We start from the raw sequence: 21,181 nt of genomic DNA on the forward strand, positions 1-21,181 counted from the left end.
CTTGGGGAATTGGGATTGTATTTTCGGCATTATATAAAACAAACAATGAATGTTTTTTTTCATTCTAATATTTCATTCGATGAAAGACGGAATGTACCATTCAATTCGGCTTCTCCTCGTTGTATGGTACGTTCCATCTTTCACCTCATGAAATATTTGTTCCATTGAACTCATAAACATTCATTATTTGTATAACAACACTGAACAATGGACATTAATATTTACATTCTGGACTCACGCCATTCCAGCAGGAGGCAGTAAATCATCTATATATTAAAAGCGGGAGTGCATGTGTGCATGATTTTTTTTTTTTTAATAAGTTCAATGTAAGTACATAATATAAATGTAAATACATTAAAAATACATGGATGACACAAGAAAGTGAAAACACTTATTTCCATTGTGGTCCATTTAAAAAAAAAAAAAAAAAAAAATCAAATGACAAAATAGAAGTAATAATAATAGGGTAGGGGTGGACTGTAATCCACCACTAAAAACCTGCACAAATAACCTGAAACATAAATGAAATGAAGCATTGACCAGGAAAACAAGGAAAAGAATACCATGGTTTTGGATTACTACTGATGAAACAAAAGAGCAAAATACAGACTGCAAAAATACAATTGAGAAGCTTCCAAACCATGTATTTAAATGTAGAAATAAAAATGTTTCACTCAAAATATTTTGCTAGAATTTTCAGATCTTGTTCAGTACATTCCAAGGTTTCAGAAAAAACATCTGTTTGTTACTGTTGCAGTTTCTTCAGCTTGGTTTTAGAAATACTGCCTGGTGTGGTTGTCATCTTCTCTTGTGCAAGTTTCACCAGTCTGTGTTGAGCACCACCCAACGGCATTTCCGGACTGCTCAGAAATACATACCACAGAGCAGTGACTTATTTTGGCACTGAAAAGGGCCCACCTTTCAGGAGCATTCCCTCACTTACAAGTTCTTGTGGTGGAAAGAGACCTGTTGAAAGAAAATCATGGTTTGGTGCATTTTGCAGAGTATGTGACCTTTTAAAGGATTTCTGACTTTCTGTTTTGCATTTCCATTTCCATTTGAACAGACCTTTAAACTGTATGAGCTTCAAGACCAAATATTATGTCAGGTCTGGGAACATGTACTGGTGTCACGTGTCACCCTGTCCACCACACCAAAGAACCACCCTGGATCCTGGATAATAGCCATCCAGGCAGACAACTGGTTCATTGCAACCTCTCTAAAGCATGGGGTCTTCAACACTGAGGCACTTGCGTGCTGGATCATGTCCAGAGAAACACAAAACGTGTAAAAAATTTGGTAGGTGACGTTTCCTCACAATGTCAGTGATCCTTCTTGCCTGAGTTTCACTGAGTTCCCGGTCATTTTGACACAAAGTCATTCCAGCAGGACCCAAGGATACTCCAAAGAGAACTCATACCAAATATGTGCAGTTGTCATCTTACGTCACTAGGTAAAGTCCATGTCTGACAGCAAGACTGGAAGCAGCAGGACCTTTTAGACTTGGGGCTTCCCAATCATCATCAATGTTGAGTTGCGATCAGTGAATGCCTCTATAAATTCAACACTTTCGCCACATACAGATACTAGGTTAAGGGGAATTTTTTCTCTTCATTATTGCTTCCTTGTCCTTCCATGCACCTACTCACTCTCCTCATCTTTTGCAGGTGTTCAGATCCTGGAGCGAACCAGTGTCCAACAGGTTGTTGTCGACCGTGATCATGTGACAGCAGTCGAGACTGATCGTGGCTCCATCGAGTGTGAATATTTTGTCAACTGTGCTGGCCAGGTAAACCTTGGACTGCCTTTCATACAAAAGGAGAAACCTCAATGGTCTTGGACACAACTTCAATCAGAGACATTATGACTTTTATTCTTTTTGTCTACTCCAGTGGGCATACGAGCTGGGTCAAGCCAGTGAAGTGAAAGTCTCTGTTCCTCTGCATGGCTGTGAACACTTTTACCTCCTCACCAAACCTCTCCAGGAACCACTTCTCCCCAATACACCAGGTTTGAGGAAAACATGCATAATTAGATGATCTTACTACAGCTGTTGTGGGAAATATTTCGACTGATGTGTAAAATGTTTGGTTTTCTAACACTCCTGTTAGGGCCATCAATGTTTGGACAGTGACCTTTCTCTCTTTTGGTCAAAAAACAAAATTGATGCTGTCCTCCCACACAGTGGAGTTAAAATGAAACTGGATGTTCCATCGAGCACATGCTCAATCTGCCTTACAGTAATGTCTCACATTTAACGTCCCCATTTAAAGTTGGACTGAGACAATGTAGATTACCTGTCTTGTCCAAGGATACAGACAGGTGTGGTGATTCGGATTAAAACCAAAGTCTGCATTTTGGCGTTCCAGCTCCTGAGCCACTAAGCTTCCTGCTCCACAAGAACATTTTCTTAAATTTAGTTTCCATAAATAATTAAGCAATACAACAACATTGTCACTGTAGGGTAAATTTGTCAAGGAGGAGGCAGTTCTCAAAAACTGAGTGGCTGTGCAAGAAGGAAACTAGTGAGCAAAGCTGCCAAGACACCCAGAAAACAATGAAGAAATTCTAGGTTGTGACTGGAGAAACTGCGCACTGCTGTAAATGGCTGTAATTTTGAAATGTTCATGATAATTTTGTGAAACCCTTGGAAATGAAACTGAAAGTACACCACAAGCACATCTTAACCCCTGGTCCCACTGAATAATAAAGCCATGAATAATGAGCCACGTATGGATTTGTCAGAAATTTCAGTGATTATTCTAATAATGAGCTGCGTATATGAACATTGCGCAAACAGTTAAAAACTACATGTGAGTAATTGCATCGGCACAAACAGCGCACCCAGTGCAGCTCATCTGATCGATTATAACGAGATGTTAAATCTATCATAAACATACTTTTACAGCTGCTCATAAAAAGGAATGAACATGAAACTGTTTTTACCAAGCTTTTGCAATATAAACATTATGAATAATGACCTTTTAGACTGTTTCCGTCTCTCTCGGAGAACATTTGAGAGAGAGAGAGAGAGAGACCTCGTAGCCGCCAAGTACTCAACACTAACATCCTTGTTTGTCCTCATAGTATCACGTACACAAACTGCCCCACTCTGTCTTTGCTAAATTTTGAACTTCTTGAAATTAGCACCACGCTCGGAGATGAGCGTCGTTAGCTGAATATTCTGCCTCTAAGATCATCGTAAGAGTGTCCTGATACTTGCACGACTTTGATCCACGCACTTGCATGCACTCTGACGTGCATGAGAGTAAACTCGTCTCAAACACGTTGTAAACCATTGTTAACTGCGCGCAGCTTTGTTCAAGTGCGCAAAGAACATTTTTAAATGTTCAAAATCTCCATCACGCATTAAGCTATTACAACATAAACATGACAAATAATTACCTTTTTAGATGGTTACAAATGCGTTCTCCACCTCATTTAGCGCAGAGAGAGAAAGGAGAAAAAAAAAGCTGCTGCTAGAGCGGTTCTCTGTGACTCTGGAAGTGATTAGAGGCATTTTCAACAGCCAACTCTGAGAAGAAATGATTAATCCGCTACAAATAATTATTTTAAATACTCAGCACCCAGCAACAACGCGTGGCATCCAGTGGAACAAAGCACAGCATCCATCTGGTAACACAGCGGGTGGGATCATGCTCGTTCGCGGATCAGAGTAGTGTAAGTGTCAGAGCACCTTAAGGGTCATTATTCTCCTGCATTTGTTGAATCGATCGACTCGTACAAAAAAAAAACATACTACGTGGCTCATGATTCATCGTTCATTATTTAGTGGGACCAGGCCTTTAGTTGTTTCATTTCAACTACATTGTGGTGGTACACAAAGACAAAATTACAAAAAATGTCTCTGTCCATATACTGAAGGACCTGACTATTTCCCTAGTTATCAAATGTTAATTTGCAAAAGCACAGTTTGGTGAAAAGCACAATATTTCAACATATTTATTTTGCCACTCAAATTATAAAATGAGTTGGTGGCATAACTCTGTGACGTAGCAATTTTCACTTTGCATAGTTTTTTTTTTTTAATGATTTAGGTGATTCTGTGTTGCTGAGTGGGAGATGGTAATCTGAGATAAAGTGAAAGCATTTGGAGTTATTTCTGTTACATAATGTCCCAGATGGCAGGCCTCAATGATGGAAGAATGTCTGTAAAAACACTCTTAGAATTGTGGGGCTTTAGAGATGTTTTGCACTATACAACTCCTTTAGTAATCTTATTTAAGCAATTTCATTTGGACTATTTCTATTTTTAGATCTGATGCTTGAAAGTTAAAAGCTGAATGGGGTGAATCAGTCATTCAGTTTTTCAATTTTATTTTTTTTTACACAGTTGTTACTTGTTTAACAAATACAGTTGTTAATTAGTGCATGTTTCAGCGCTAAAATCAGCACAGCAGAATCACACACCATATTTCCATGACTTCGGCTTTCACATGAAAATTACTTTTGTTGTCATGTAAATCCATGAGAATAGCACATAGAAGGCAATCTGTTCCCTTCTGTTCACTCTTAACAAGTCAAAAACACTACGTGTGAGTGCGAGTGATTGCGTCGGTGCACCGCATCAGAGCACAGCTCATCTGAACAATTATAACGAGATGCTAATTCTATCATAAACATATTTTTACAGCTACTCATAAGAAGGAAAGAACATGCCACTGTTTTACCAAGATATTACAACATAAACATTAATACTTACTTTTTAGACGGTTCCAATGCGTTCTCCACCTCATTAAGCACGTGTGATAGAGAAAAGTGGCAGCCTGAACAGCCCTCTGTGATTCCAGAAGAGATTAGAGGCATTTTCAACAGCCAACTCGGAGAGAAAATGACTAATCCCCTACAAAATAATTATTTTATATACGTAGCATCCAGCGCACAAGTCGTGGCATCCAGTGGAACAAAACACGGTGTCCAGCTGAGAACACAGCGGGTGGGATCATCACGACGAAGTGCGTGCAAGTGCGAGGATCAAAGTCGTGTAAGTGTCAGGGGGGCTTTAGGTTAGGTTAGGAAAGAGGGGGGTGAACTGTCAGCCCAGCAGAATGGAGGCTACAAACGGGCCAATTGCTCCCCACAAAAGAAACCTTCTTAGTTAAATCTTTTGGTACCCTTGATAAAGGATACCAGGTTTCTCAGCTTTAGTTTCCTAATCTGATCAGGTTCCAAGATAAAGGCACCCAAAAACCTCTGCCTCTGTCTACCCCATGCTGGACACTGACCTAAAAAAAAATGGAGAGATGTCTCAGGTCCCTCCCCACATGCTGTACATGTACTGACCTGTTGGAGTCTCACTGCCATTCTATGTCTGTTCAAGAGGTTGTGATCTGTGAGAGTCTCAACCACTGTCCTGATTATACTTCTAGGCAGTCCAACTATCTCCCTGGAAAACCTCAGGGCCCCTTCACACATAGTACGAATGTGGCTGAATTGCGCACAAAGCAGGAATCATATGCAATATGTGTAAAATTGGAGCTGCCTCCAGCGCCTCGTACACCTGTTGCTACAATTATTTGTGCACACCAGCAGCTGAAAGATAAATGTGCCCATTCGATCCCTCTCGCGGCAGGTATTGGCTGAATTCCAGGTGACACATGAATATCTAGCATGAAAATAGTGAGCAGATGATCACTTTTGAGCTGGCTCTGAAATTTGTGTAAGTGCGTCCACGAGTGTGGCATGCCAGAGTGTCGGCTCCCCCCGCAACACGTGCCGTGCGTGTGAATTGCACGTGTTGCGCTCCCCCCCACCCCCCATCCGCAACATGTGGCAAATGTGTTGCGGATGGGGGGGATAACTAAATAGCAGTACAAATGACTAAAAAGAAATGATCACATAACACAGAAACAGAGTGACATGTCGGTGTGTGTGCTGAACTGACAGGGGGTGTTGCCGCAGACAGCAGCAGCTGTTGAGATCTGTGGTTCTGGACGTCACAGCTGGGGAACACATACTGTGTTTGGACAGACATGAACTTAGAACTGTCCCGTGTGACGCACATGTTTCTGCTTGCTGTCCTCACGTGGACATACATAAAAACATATATCGCTGTTGCAACGGGCTTCAGCAAGCAAGCGCACGGCGTGCACATTGACAGGCTGTCTCAGGTGAAACAGACCATCAGATGATAACACGCAGCGCGTGGTCTGCCACACACTGTCCACAGGACATGCCTGGTTTACCAGAAAATTAAGAAAGTGGAGGCAGCATTAATTGGGACGTCCAGGCTGCCCTACATGATTGATTCGATTGGGAAGGCAGTGACTGCGCAGTCGGCGGGTGTTAACCGCACGCTGGAAAACATCTCGGGCAGGATTGCAGCTCTGGAAACCCGCTTTGACCGTCAGTAAAGACCACATCCTACATTCAGATGTATTGAGAGCCACTCTGTTCTCAGAACTGTGGAATCTTTCTGGCGTCTGCTAATCTGGATATTCATTTGGCTTCCCCAAACACAGCTGCACTTCAAGGCCGCTGTGATTAAAAAAAAAAAACCTCCTCAAGAAGATCAACACTTAAGCCTCGCTCCCTGGTCATCCCCCTCCCCTCAGCTTCTCCAGCTCTGACGTTGACTGTGGACAGTGGACTGCTCAGGGCTGAGCCCCTCCCCCTTCCAGGATTGTCGGACATGGCTGTTGACGGCGCCTAATAGGCTGCCTCCGGAGTGTTCTGATAAACAGGTCCTTCAAATCTCGGTTGTCGTCCTGCGTCTTTGTTTGTCTGTGTGATTAATGTTTTTCTGTGCTGATGGGGTATTTTTCCTCATTGCTGCTGTGTAACGCAGCGGCTATGAGGGTTTTTTTTCTCTTTCTTCCCTCATGTGTGCTTTTTTTATATGTGTTTATGTTCCGGGCCGGCCTATGTGTGTTGTGTGTTATGTGTGTCGTTTGTTATGGGTCGGTCTTGGTTTGCTCAGCCCTGCTGTTGACCAAGGCAGGGATGTACATCTGGAGCTGGTCCCCGGGCGCCTAATGGCGACTTCTGCTCCTAATTGGCAATTAGAATGGGTTAAATGCAGTAGACACATTTCATTGTGCAGGGAACATGTTCTTTTGTGCATATGACAATAAAATTCCTTTGAATCCTTCAATTTGAAATAAAATGTGTGGTTTTATTGATTTATTTATTTTTTAAATACGTTTATCTCCCTTTTGATTTCAGGCATTTTTCAACACCTTTTATAGGACAGCAATGGTAGTGCAGTGGTAAAGTTTCTGGCTGGCAATACTGTGCCAGTATTACATTCTAATTCTTAATCTAATGATGATATACTTTTCAGTATAATCAGTCTGCAGCCGATCTGCTCTGTCAGCCTTATCCTGTCAGATCTCAGAAGGTAAGCAGTGCGGGCCTGGTTAGTACTTGGATGGGAACCTCTTTGGGACACCAGCGGCTATGTGTGTTTCTCCAGGTTACACTGGAGTTATGTCAGTAAGGGCATCTGGCGGACAACTTGTGCCAAATGCCAATGCAGATCTGGCTGTATCTGCTGTGGCGATCCCGAATGAAAGAAAGAAAGGGGAAAAAAAAACAGGAGCAGTTGGATGGACAACAACTTAAGTATAATCAGTAGCACTGTGGGATGTGTCGGTGCTTGCGTTCACTGTATTTCAATGTATTCTATCTTAAGACTACTTAATTTTATTGGCTCAGACAGGTACATTGAGTTTATGCATGTTTAGAAGCACCATAATTTGATTAAAATTTGTCAAGATCAAAGTCAGAAGTTGAGGTAAAATATTCGGCCCCATGCTAATATATGTAGCAGAATGGTAAATTTTATGGAAATGTTCAGAAATGTCAGTAAGCATTACTGTTAAAAAGCCTGTATAGCATTCCAAGTAGGTGCTTGATCACTTGAAATGTGGCCGTGGCATCGCTGTGTTCTCTGGGCACTTTATTTAATTTTACCAGAGGCCAACATTTGGCCATCGGGTATTGCGAAGATCTGGCGTCCATCTGTCTGTTTACAGCATAAGCCCAGTTCTATTACTGCCACAGTCTTCAAATTCACAGGGAACATTCTTGGGACACAGACCTTGGACAGGTTCGACAATGGCTAACCTTGACTTATTTTAAGAGGTATTTTGAGAGGTTAAACTCACATTCTGTGTGAACCAGTTACATTTTTTTTTTTTTTTTTTTTTGAGTGGCGTGTGTGACAGCCAATCAGAGTAGAGCTGTACAGCGATGTCAGTGGCTGGTCTCGCCAAAACCGCTTCGATTTGTGTGTTTATATGCATGTTTCTCATATATTATGTAAAAGACAGTGAGAAATAAACACTTCTGAAACTGAAAATGCTGTTTTTGGAACCTAATGACACCTCTGAATTTATTTTGCGGATGTTAACATGGTGATGTCACAGCCTGGGAGCTAGCTGCAAAACTCTTTCATTTGTGTGTAAATATTAGGGATGTGAATCGTTCAACAACTCACGATTCAATTCGATTCCAATTCTTGGGGTGACTATTCGATTCAGAATCAATTTTCAATTCAAAGAGCTCTGAGAAATAGTTATATTACTTAAAAATGTTTGTTTAAGAAAATGCATCTTTACAAGGTTAATCAAGTGATTCTAGATGTAAATTTACTTATCTGCTTTGCTCGTAAGGAGTTGGCTGGCAGTTTAGCGAAGCACTGGTCAGTAGTCGGCAGAGACCGCTGCTCCCCTCTTTTAGCTCCGGGTGATGACGTAGCATGTGGGCTTGCGGATTTGAAGTGTTTCTGAAGTACTTGACTTTCATTTTGCAGATTTTGCACAACACATAAGTCATGTCAAGCTCCTTCTTACGCTGCAAATAATAAAATCCAAAATGCGCCCAAACATTTGCCTTCAGCTGGCTGAATTAGATCTTCGTCTGCCATGCTAAGCTACAGCCACTGAACTCTGCAGCTCACGAGTGTTTGAAGCACGCCGGACCACCCCCTCCCCTCGCGGGGATGCTGTAGTACGGAAGCTGTTGCCTGACAAACAGTACACGCAGTGAGTAAGCAAGAAAATGTTAAAAAAAAAATGCTTTTTAAAAATCGATTCTTGGACATTTTGGGTCGATTCAGAATCGTAATAAATAAGAATCGCGGATTGACGTGAATCGATTTTTTTCCGACACCCCTAGTAAATATATCTTCTTTGTCATATATTATGTGAAAGCTAGCAAGAAATAAACAGTTCTAAAACTGAAAATGTCATTTTTGGAACCGAATAACACCTCTGAACTTATTTTGCGGCTGTTAGCAGGGTGACGTCGCAGGCTGGTAGCTAACTTTCTATGGAGTTAAATTTGTCTCATTATTACCAGCAAATGCACAGGATGATCTACAAATATTCCTTGATTTGCATAACTTCTGCTTTTGTCAAAAGCTTGTGTACACGCACACTCAAAGCCTCCTGCAGACGCTGTTAAAACATTGCTGATTAATAGGGGCTTCATTGAACATGTACAAATTGTATGTAAGACGACAGGATCTTAATAATTAATTAAACAACTTGTTCTGCGAATTATAAAGAACATGAGGCTTCATATGGCTGAGGGTATTTTAGCATTGCGTTATATTTGTTTACTTTCAGCAGTTCATGTGTACAATGTGATTAACCACCACCTGTGGAAAGTTTGATATTGAATATTACATTTGTTAGGATTTGTTTTCAGATATGGACTGAAACAACTTTGTGAAATATGTAACTTATAATATTGCATGTAAAATTTGATATCATTGGAGATACAGAAGAAGGTGGTATTGTTAATGTTATGGGTTTTTTTTCCACTTGATTTGACTCATTTATTAACACATGGAATCCCAGGTGGTCTCAGTGACTTTGTGTACTTGTCTCCAGTGGTGATCGATATGGATGGCAGGATATATGTGCGACCGTGGCAGGGAGGTCTGCTGTCAGGGGGCTACGAGAAGAACCCTAAACCTATCTTTACTGAAGGTCGCAACCAGCTGGAGATCCAGAACATGCAGGAAGACTGGGACCACTTTGGTGAGGAGGAATGGTGCAACAATTAATTTCTGTGTAAAGATTTAGTGGTCCCCGTGACTCGGTTCCACATAAGTTGTTGAAGACAAGAGAAGATAAGACTTTATTGATCTCACAGTGGAGAAATTCACGTTACGTCAGCTCTTAAAAAAACACACAAGATGTGTGCGAATAGAGGAAAATGTGCATCAAACAGCATGTGCAAGGATAAACAATAATAATAATACTTGTAGTAATACAATAAAATAAGAAAATGAGGTAGAAATAGAATACATATATACATATGAAGATGAGTGAGATTTAGTGGTTGAATAATATCCTGTGCAGAGATTGAAGCTCTCTGTGCTTTCAGCTTTTCTTTCCCCCCATTTACTTTTCTGATCTGGTTGTGTGGTTGAGTTAGCTTTAGTTTAAAGATAAACTTTATTGCTCTCACAGAGGAGAAATTCACATTACGTCAGCTCTTAAATAACACACAAGGTGGGTGCAAGTAGAGGAAAATGTTCATCAAACAGCGTGTGCAAGGACAAGCAATGATAATACTAACCCTAACAGTACAAGACATAAGAACTGAGGTAGAAATAGAATATGTGTGTGTGTGTATATATATATATATATATATATATATATATATATATATATATATGCCTCCCTGGAGAGGTGTTCCGGGCACGTCCCACTGGGAGGAGGCCCCGGGGAAGACCCAGGACACGCTGGAGGGACTACATCTCTCAGCTGGCTTGGGAACGCCTTGGCGTTCCCCTGGAGGAGCTGGAGGAGATGTGTGTGGATCGGGAGGTCTGGGCGGCTTTGCTTGAGCTGCTGCCCCCGCGACCTGACTCCGGATAAAGCGGAAGAAAATGGATGGATGGAATACATGTGGATTACATGTATGTATGTACATTTGGATTACTTGTAATCTGATTAGTTTTGGATTACATTCCAAAGTAATCCTACCCAACCCTGTGTGTGTGTATATATATATATATATATATATATAATATAAACATGATTGGGATTGAAAAGGAGATAGGAGCTAGGAGCATCTTCTTTACAATATGTGAAATGGAGTTTAGATGTGGTAAGGTGACATTAGTGCAGTGATTTGTAAACGAGCTGTTATTGCACATGATTTGTGGACATATTAATATAGCACTTTAATTGCAGCACTTATAAAGACATACGACAAAGATTCATCAAAAGTGTGAAATGTTGCATAACTTTTATTCTGCCAGCAAGGGGTTTGATTGCTGCCAAACTCTGCCAAGCAATCGATTTCAACTTGAAAATACCCAATCCAGTAGACCATGATAACTGGTCTTCTGGATTGTTAATTTCTTTGCATCTCCAAAGCTTTTTCTTGATGCTGCCATCATTGTTTTGGTCTGGCTAACATTTTGCAGACAGCGAGACTTCAGTATGGTTGCCACTTTTTAAAACACATGATCAGTTAAATCCATCATGAATCAGTGCTTTCGTCAGCCATGAGGGCTATAATAAAAATAAGCGCTTGTGCTTTGTGTTTATCGTTTTATTATCATGCTGTTCTGTCTCTTTTATACAATGCCATATAATAATGAAGCAACTCAAAGCTACAGTCTGAAAATAAATTCAACAATTAATAACAAAAATAACACTGCTTTTTCAACTTTTTCATGGTTATCAGCGATAGTGGTGCATACTGCCACTTACTGTATCGGATTGTTGGAATAATGCCATTAATTATTCTGTCTGTCTAATACAGAACATCAAATGACGAAATGAAAACTAAAATGATCAAAATGTACAGTTAAATACCTTAACACTTAGGAAACAGCACAAGTTTGACAATTTTATCACAGTCATGCAGGACTTTTAAAAGACTGAACAGGAGCACCCTGTGAATGCTGGAGTTTATGCACTGATTTTCGTGGTCTGCTTACTTTTTTTTAATGAAGAACATTGATGTGGTGACTATTTTTTCACCCATGGGAAAACTGGTGCTGCTTGTCCATTTAAAAGCCCTCAATGTGGAGAGCAGTTAGTCTTCATTTGAAGGCTAGTAGGTACATTCACAAAATAGATCCCCGGGTGATTACTTGAAGAACCCCCCTCGCCCCATCCAAAACCAGGTCAGAAAATTTAAATAGTAATACCAAGTATTATTGTCTGTGCAGAAACCTATTTTTATTTTTTAAAGTGGTTTTACATGGCTTTACTTAGCTTATTACTTTATCTAGGTCAGCTGATGGCAGTGTGATGTTAAAAAATTTGCATCAGTCAGAGCTTTCATAGAAGGCAGCAAACGTCACAATCTAACCCTGACATGACAAGTCTAAAGGGCCTTTCACACTGCATGCATTCAGAGCATTAGACGCGGCATGAATCACTGTAAAAACAATTATATTCAAAGAGATGCTTCGCATTTTTGAAGCGACGAATGGCTGCTTGTCGTCAAGCTGCCGCGGTCAAAGTTCAACCCATTCCAACTTTTTCCGCTGTGCGCTGTGACATAGCTTCACGCTGTCCAATAGAAATGAGGTGTCAGGCCAAAACACGGAAGACTACAGTGCAGAAATGTGTCACAGAACTGCTGATTTATACAGCAGCAGTTTTCTGAAGAAAATCCTTGCAATTTCTTTTTTACCTCAAAATTAATTTCTGATTACTTATTGTTCATTACAGTTTTTAAAAAGTTTCTTACATTAGAACACTTGTAATTAAAATAGTAAAAAATACAATAAAAGATTCTTTAGAAACCTTTATTGATTTGGAAATTAAAACCATACTTACTTGTTTCAGATGAGATGGTGGTTCTGACAGATGCAAATCCAAGATGGCGATTGCTCAGCTTTTTCGGGCTGTGGAAAAGCCACAGTGTGACGTAGAAATCTCCACCCCCTTGCTGTGTCCGACGTGATGCATCCAACGCTTCAGATACAAAAAGAGGCGTTATTTGAAGCAGATAAAGTGCGTGATCTGAAAGGCCCTTAAGGCTTTTGGGCCAGCACTCATTTTGATCCTATACTGCATTTTATAAAAGTTTCTCTCTTGTGTTAATATTTAAGAACTTTGTGGTCCTTTTTTTATTTTATTACCCTTCTTCTTCCAGAGCCAATGCTGAGTGCACTGCTGAGAAGAATGCCGAGTCTCGAGTCAGCTGAGATCCATCACTTGGTCAACTGTCCGGAGTCTTTCACCCCAGATATGCGCTGTCTCATGGGAGAGACTGCAGGTGTTCCTGGCTACTATGTTCTGGCTGGCATGAACTCCTCTGGTTTGACTTTTGCTGGAGGAGCTGGAAAGTGAGTAAATGATATAAGGGTGATTCTTAGACTACGGGCACTTATGTCCTTTGATCATATTGTATGAAAAACAGAAAAAGGGGGAAATTTCACACTTTTATAGTTATCTTTACAATGACAGTGTTTTAAGAAATTTGTTCTAGTAGTCTATGATGGCTTTTTCACCTTTTTTCAGCATCATTATATGCAAATATTGCCATTTTGTGCTTGCCCCACACCCAGACCTTTGATCTTCAATGATAAAAATGAATGGTAAAAAAAACAGTTTTTCTAATGTTTTAAAATGTCTCTGAATAAAATATCAGTAAAATAATCAAAACATAATTCAACTGTTGTGATTTTTTTTAAATAAAATGTAGTTGTCCCACACTATTGCCATAATTTCCACCACAACACTGTAATGTCTCTTTAAACAGTTTGTATGAAAGATTGTTTGGGTAGTTTCTATGGAGATAAACAGTGACATCAGAGTACATGTATATAGCGCCAAATCACAACAAACAGTTGCCCCAAGGCGCTTTATATTGTAAGGCAATGGTGTGGTGGAAATTACATTTACAAGGCCAATAGTGCCCGTAGTTAAAGAATTACCCATAAATGTGGTGGATAATGGTCATGTGGTATTTTGTGTTTGACTTGAATCAATAAGCAGAATGCTGTACATCAAAAACAGTTCATTGACTAATAGAATATTTCATTGACGTTATTCCCTACTACAAATGACTCGTATACAGAACAAGTGGCTCTGTGCAGGGTTGTGAAAACTCTGTGGAATTCTGCAGATTTCATCGGGGGGGTTGTGGTGTTCGCATTTGACCCTGTAATTGGGATTGTCACTGAGTTTAAGTGAAAAGTAGCATGTGGACATCGCATACTTTAAGAGGTATCAAGTTTTTAAAAGAAGAATTTTGCGGCATGTCTCTGTCACAAAACATTGTCAGACAGAGAGGGAAGATGACGAGAAAGACGCTTTGAAAAACTTTGATAATTACTCACAATCTGTGGAATTGGCGCTGGCTTGAATTTAAAGTCGTCTTCATGAACACACCCGAAAGGGAAAACGAATGGGGGAAAAGCGAATGGTAAGACACATGGTAAGAATTTTTTTTTCCTCCCTGGAAAATAAACATTGTGCTGTTCAAACATGATTTCAGATAAGGACCTTCAGCGTGCACTGGGGCGGTTTGCAGCTGAGTGTGAAGCGTCCGAGATGAAAATCAGCACCTCCAAATCGGAGGCCATGGTTCTCGACCGGAAAAAGGTGCTTTGCCCTCTTCAGGTCGGTGGAGTGTCCTTGCCTCAAGTGGAGGACTTTAAGTATCTCGGGGTCTTGTTCACGAGTGAGGGACGGATGGAGCGTGAGATCGATAGACGGATCGGTGCAGCATCTGCAGTGATGCGGTCATTGTATCGGACCGTCGTGGTGAAGAGAGAGCTGAGTAGGGGGGCAAAGCTCTCGATTTACCGATCGATCTACGTTCCGGTCCTCACCTATGGTCATGAGATTTGGCTCATGACCGAAAGAACGAGATCGCGAGTACAAGCGGCCGAGATGAGTTTTCTCCGCAGGGTGGCTGGGCGCTCCCTTAGAGATAGGGTGAGGAGCTCGGAGTCGAGCCGCTGCTCCTCCACGTCGAAAGGAGTCAGTTGAGGTGGCTCGGGTATCTTTTCTGGATGCCCCCTGGACGCCTCGCTGGAGAGATGTTCCGGGCACGTCCCACTGGGAGGAGGCCCCGGGGAAGACCCAGGACACACTGGAGGGACTACATCTCTCGGCTGGCTTGGGAACGCTGGAGGAGGTGTGTGTGGTCTGGGCGGCTTTGCTTGAGCTGCTGCCCCCGCGACCCGACTCCGGATAAAGCGGAAGAAAATGGATGGATGGATGGATGAATTTTTTTTATTAAACCAGGAATTGGAAAAAGATATTGTAGCATGACTTGATTTACAGGAATTTACACAAGAACATAAGTGACTTTTTTACTATAAGGTATGTTATTGATATTTTACCATGGTTTTCAAAATATTCTACAAGCTTTAGTTGTGGATTTTGAAATGCTTTAACAGTCTTTTCAGCTTTTCATGTAGTTTAATTCATGTCAGTCAAAATTTCACGTAGTTTAATTGTTCTGACTCAGTGCATAATTTGGTTTACAATTAACAGGAAAGTCATATTTTGTTATTTCAACATTATCATTGACAGTTTAAATGAAAGGTGGAATCTAGGATCATTTAAATAGAACCCCAATTCCATTGAAGTTGGAACGTTGTTTTAATGTTCAAACTGATAAACTTTATTGTTTTTGTGCAAATATTTGCTCATTTTGAAATGGATGCCTGCAACATGTTTCAAAAAAGCTGGTACAGTGTTATGTTTACCACTGTGTTACATCACCTTCCTTCTAACAACACTCAGTAAGCTTTGGGGAACTGAGGACACTAATTATTGAAGCTTTGTAGGTGGAATTCTTTGCCATTCTTGCTTGATGTGCAACTTCAGTTGTTCAACAGTCTGGGGTCTCCATTGTCATATTTTGCGCTACATAATGCACCACACGTTTTCAATGGGTGACAGGTCTGGACTGCAGGCAGGCCAGTTTAGTGATTGTACTCTTCTACTACAAAGCCACGCTGTTGTAACACGTGCAGAATGTGGCTTGGCATTGTCTTGCTGAAATAACCAGGGATGTCCCTGAAAAAGACGTTGCTTGGATGGCAGCATGTGTTGCTCCAAAACCTGGATGTACCTTTCAGCATTGATGGTGCCATCACAGATGTGTAAGTTGTCCATGCCATGGGCACTACCACCCCCATACCATCACAGATGCTGGCTTTTGAACTTTGCACTGGTAACAGTCTGGATGGTCTTTTTCCTCTTTTGTCCATGATTTCCAAAAATCAATTTGAAACGTGGACTCATCAGACCACAGCACACTTTTCCACTTTGTGTCTGTCCATTTCAAATGAGCTCAGGCCCAGAGAAGGCAGCGGTGTTTCTGGATGTTGTTGATGTATGGCTTCCGCTTTGCATGGTAGAGTTTTAACTTGCACTTGTAGATGTAGCGACGATCTCTGTTAACTGACAGTGGTTTTCTGAAGTGTTCCTGAGCCCACATGGTAAGATCCTTTACACAATGATGTCAGTTTTTAATGCAGTGTTGCCTGAGGGATCAAATGTCACGGACATTCAATGTTGGTTTTCGGCCTTGCCGCTTACGTGTAGAAAGTTCTCCAGATTCTCTGAATCTTCTGATTATATTATGGACTGTAGATGATGGAATCCCTAAATTCCTTGCAAATGAACGTTGCGAAACATTGTTCTTAAACTGTTGGACTATTTTTTTTCACGCAGTTGTTCACAAAATGGTGATCCTCACCCCATCTTTGCTTGTGAACAGCAGAGCCTTTTGGGGATGCTCCTTTTATACCCAGTCATGACACTCACCTGTTTCCAATTAACTTGTTTACCTGTGAAATGTTCCAAACAGGTGTTCTTTGAGTATTCAGCAATGTTTCCAGTCTTTTGTCCCAACTTTTTTGAAATGTGTTCCAGGCATCCATTTCAAAATGAGCAAATATTTGCACAAAAATAAATAAGTCTATCAGTTTGAAGATTAAATATCTTGTGTTTGTAGTGTATTCAATTGAATATAGGTTGAAGAGGATTTGCAAATCATTGTATTCTATTTTTATTTACATTTCACAAATGTCCCAGCTTCATTGGAATTGGGGGTGTACCTTTCAGCATTGATGGTGCCATCACAGATGTGTAAGTTGCCCATGCCGTGGGCACTAATACACCCCATACCATCACAGATGCTGGCTTTTGAACTTTGCGCTGGTAACAATCTGGATGGTCTTTTTCCTCTTTTTGTCTGGAGGACACGACGTCCATGATTTCCAAAAACAATTTGAAATGTGGACTCATCAGACCACAACACACTTTTCCACTTTGTGTCTGTCCATTTCAAATGAGCTCTGGCCCAGAGAAGGCGGTGGCGTTTCTTGATGTTGTTGATGTATGGCTTTCACTTTGCATGGTAGAGTTTTAACTTGCACTTGTAGATGTAGCAACAAACTGTGTTAACTGACAATGGGTTTCTGAAGTGTTCCTAAGCCCACACAGTAAGATCCTTTACATAATGATGTCGGTTTTTAACGCAGTGCCGCCTGAGGGATCAAAGGTCACGGGCATTCAATGTTGGTTTTCAACCTTGCCACTTACGTGCAGAATGTTCTCCAGATTCTCTGAACCTTCCGATTATATTATGGACTGTAGATGATGGAATCCCTAAATTCCCTGCAGTTGGACTATTTTTTTCATGCAGTTGTTCACAAAGTGATGATCCTCACCCCATCTTTGCTTGTGAAAGGCTGAGCCTTTTGGGGATGCTCCTTTTATACCCAGTAATGACACTCACAATTAGTGTCCTCAGTTCCCAAACGCTTATTGAGTGTTGTTAGAAGGAAAGGTGATGTAACACAGTGGTAAACATACCACTGTCCCAGCTTTTTTGAAATGTGTTGCAGGCATCCATTTCAAAATGAGCAAATATTTGCACAAAAACAATGAAGTTTATCAGTTTGAACATTAAATATTTTGTCTTTGTGGTGTATTCAATTGAATATAGGTTGAAGAGGATTTGCAAATCATTGTATTCCTTTTTTTATTTTACATTTCACACAACATCCCAACTTCATTGGAATTGGTGTTGTAAGCGCTTCTTTTGAGAGCTCCTCAGACCCCTGCAAATTTTCCTTGGATTTCACAATTTTAATTTCATAGCCCTGTCTGTGGGATAGGAGCTGGACTACCAGCATACAGGCCTGGATTATATCCAGGTATATGTTTTAGGCTACTTGTCTGTGGCGTTCAACAAGACATCTGTATTGTCTCAGTCCACCCACGTGGAGATGAGTACTGCCTTGGCTGGAAAAGTTACCTTTATTGGGCAGCACTTTGGGTCAGAAGTTTGTACTGGCCTCACAGCAAGAAGGTCTGGGGTTCAATTCCACCTATGCCCTGTACCTTTCACCTTTTTCACAATCAGGTGTCCATCTGTGTTGCTCAGAAGCCATTTGTTAGAATGAAATATGTCTATGTGAAATACCACATTTTTTGTGCTGTTCAGTAGGTTCATTCACTAACCCTAAAATAGTGCACAAGCGCACACAGATTTTTTTTTTTTTTTCCAGGGGATTATAGCTCTTGGAAATTGGGATGCATTTCATTGCCAATGGACACAACATACAGTGGGTAAAGTTAGTATTGAACACATCACCATGTTTCTCAGTAAATGTCTTTCTAAAAGTGCTACTGACATGAAATTTTCACCAAATGTCTGTAACAACCCAAGTTATCCATATGTACACATAGTTACAGAAATTAAGCTACCGTTAAGAAACCAAAACAAGTACAGTTATGTAATAAAACTGAACATGGGGGGGAAAGTATTGAACACGCTTACTGAAATTTATTTAATGCTTAGTACAAAAGCCTGTGTTGGTAATGACAGCTTCAAGACTCTCCTGTATGAAGAAACAAATTGCATGCATTACTTAGATGTGATTTTAGCCCATTTTTCTACATAAACGGTCTTTAGATCTTGAAGGTTTCATGTGTTTGGGATCACTGTCTTGCTGAAATGTCTACCCCAATTTCATTTTCATCGTCCAGTTAGATTTTTCTTTTTTTTTTTTTTTTTAATCAATAATTGTCTCTACTTTTGCCGTATTGGCATTCCCATCTACCAACTTCACACTTGGTATGGTGTTTTTGGGATGATGTGCAGTGCCATTTATGGAGTGTAATATGGCATCCAAACAGTTCAATTTTGCTATCTTTTGACCAGACTATATTCTTCCAGTATTCCACAAGCTTGTCTAAATGTTGTGCAGCAAACTTAAATGAGCTTCAACATGCTTTTTCTTCAACCATGGAGTCTTGCATGGTGAGCGTGCATACAGGCCATGGCAGTTGAGTGAATTACTTACTGTTTTCTTTTAAACAATTGTACCTGCTATTTCTAGATATTTCTGAAGCTGTTCTTGGCTCTTGGACAACTCTTCTGATAATAATTTTCAGTCCTCTGTCAGTAATCTTGTGAGGACCACCTGGTTGTCGCAGGTTTATAGTGAAATGATGTTCTTTACACTTCCAGATTATGGGTCAGTGCTCACTGCGACATTCAGAAGTTCAGAAATCCTTCTGTAACCAATGCAGTCAGTATGTTCTGCAACATTAAGGTTGCGAAGCTCTTGAGAACTCTTCGCTTTTACCCATCATAAGATGTTTCTTGTGTGACACCTTGGTGATGAGGCACCTTTTTTATAGGCTATCAGTTGGGAGGGAACTAGCTGGTATTCATTTGCACTGACAAGGAGCAGGACTGCTTTGTAATTATTTTTAGATTTCAGCTGGTGTCTTGGCTTTTCATACCTTTTTGTACCTTCCTTTCTTCAGGTGTTCAATACTTTTTTCCTGTCATTTCACATTATTACACATAATTTATGGACATCTGTGGTTTGATTTCTTTGTATGTGTGGATTTCTTGGGTTGTTACTGACATCTGGTGAAGAGTTTGTCAGTAGCACCTTATGAAATAAATTTACTGAGAAAAATGGTGACGTGTTCAATAAGAAAGAACCTTATTAATCCCAAAGTAAATGATTCTGGATTAATAACTATAATAATACCTATTTTACCCACTGTATGCCCGGTGGTGGGATATATATCAAAATGAATTTCAGTAATATAATCACATGAACCTATTCCAAGTATCCATGTTTATATATCAATAGTAAAACCACTAACATTTTTATTTTATTGCATTAAAATATCTCCAGCCAGGGTATTTTGAACTTGAGGTTGTTATCACTGCTAATGTTTATTCATGAAGTGTACAATTCACATGCTTATCAGCATTTCATCAACTCCTGTTTTTTTTTTTTTTTTTTTTACCAAATTCATGCTCAGAAATAATAGTAATTACAGTAGTAGTAATTAACACATAGATGTGATGATATACCTTCTTCCTAAACTGTTACTGTCTACGCATGCAACACATTTCAAAATTATTGCCGTCTGCCAACAACATTGCGAGAAGAATCAAAAGGAGCTCTCTGTGTTCTGAGAGCGACCATCCAGGCCCAAAGGAGCCGCAAATGTTTAGTTTCTACAAAACTCAAAGGCCATAGTCTACGGACACAACAGAACCTTTCCAACATGTTGAGTGTGTCGTTTCTGGATGTTGTAAATCTGAAAATCATAGATTTAAAACATTTTTTTCATCAATATATCATTGATAAATAACCATAAACTAGCTAGAAATCTGATAGTTGATTTATATTATAAAGAAATGTTATCTATATATATATTTCTAAAAGAAAAAAGGTGAAGTTCATCTCCTATGCAGTCGCATATCACAAACATGAAGGAATCTGCTCACTTGAATACTTCTGAAATGATATTTAGGATGGCATTATTTGTCAATATTAAAAGGAAATGATAGCACCGCGCTCAAAGAGCGCAAACCTCTGCCAGCACCAGTTTCTAATTCCACAAATGTTTACCTTGGAAAAACATTTTCATGGTTAAAGTCTTGTTTAAAGTGGCTTTTCATATGCTAAATTTGATGTGATTAAATGTCAGGAGTATGCATTTAGTTCATGCACTTGAATCAAAGTTTTTTTTTTTTCTTCAACTTTTTCAGTTTCTGAATTCTTTATCATATAAATTTCACAGAACATTAGTTATCTCTGCTATGCACAATTTGTCATTTCTTTGTGGAAGATCGACAAACACGCATAAAATTGGAACTTCCATCCAATTTTGGTGATGTAGGTAAATCCATAACAGAAAAATGATAGTGATTGAGGCACTTTTGATTGAGA

General features: G+C 40.1%; 1 protein-coding gene across 1 annotated transcript in view; it reads left to right on the forward strand.

Annotated features, from left to right (window-relative positions):
* The window catches only part of pdpr (pyruvate dehydrogenase phosphatase regulatory subunit), a 65,666-nt gene that overhangs the window by 22,958 nt on the left and 21,527 nt on the right, over positions 1-21,181 (forward strand). Inside the window, 4 exon segments of the mRNA XM_034184459.1 lie at positions 1,668-1,789; positions 1,893-2,010; positions 9,861-10,010; positions 13,099-13,291. Coding sequence (XP_034040350.1) covers positions 1,668-1,789; positions 1,893-2,010; positions 9,861-10,010; positions 13,099-13,291 — 583 coding nt within the window.

The sequence above is a fragment of the Thalassophryne amazonica genome, chromosome 2, assembly GCF_902500255.1.
Source record: "Thalassophryne amazonica chromosome 2, fThaAma1.1, whole genome shotgun sequence".
NCBI lineage: Eukaryota > Metazoa > Chordata > Actinopteri > Batrachoidiformes > Batrachoididae > Thalassophryne > Thalassophryne amazonica.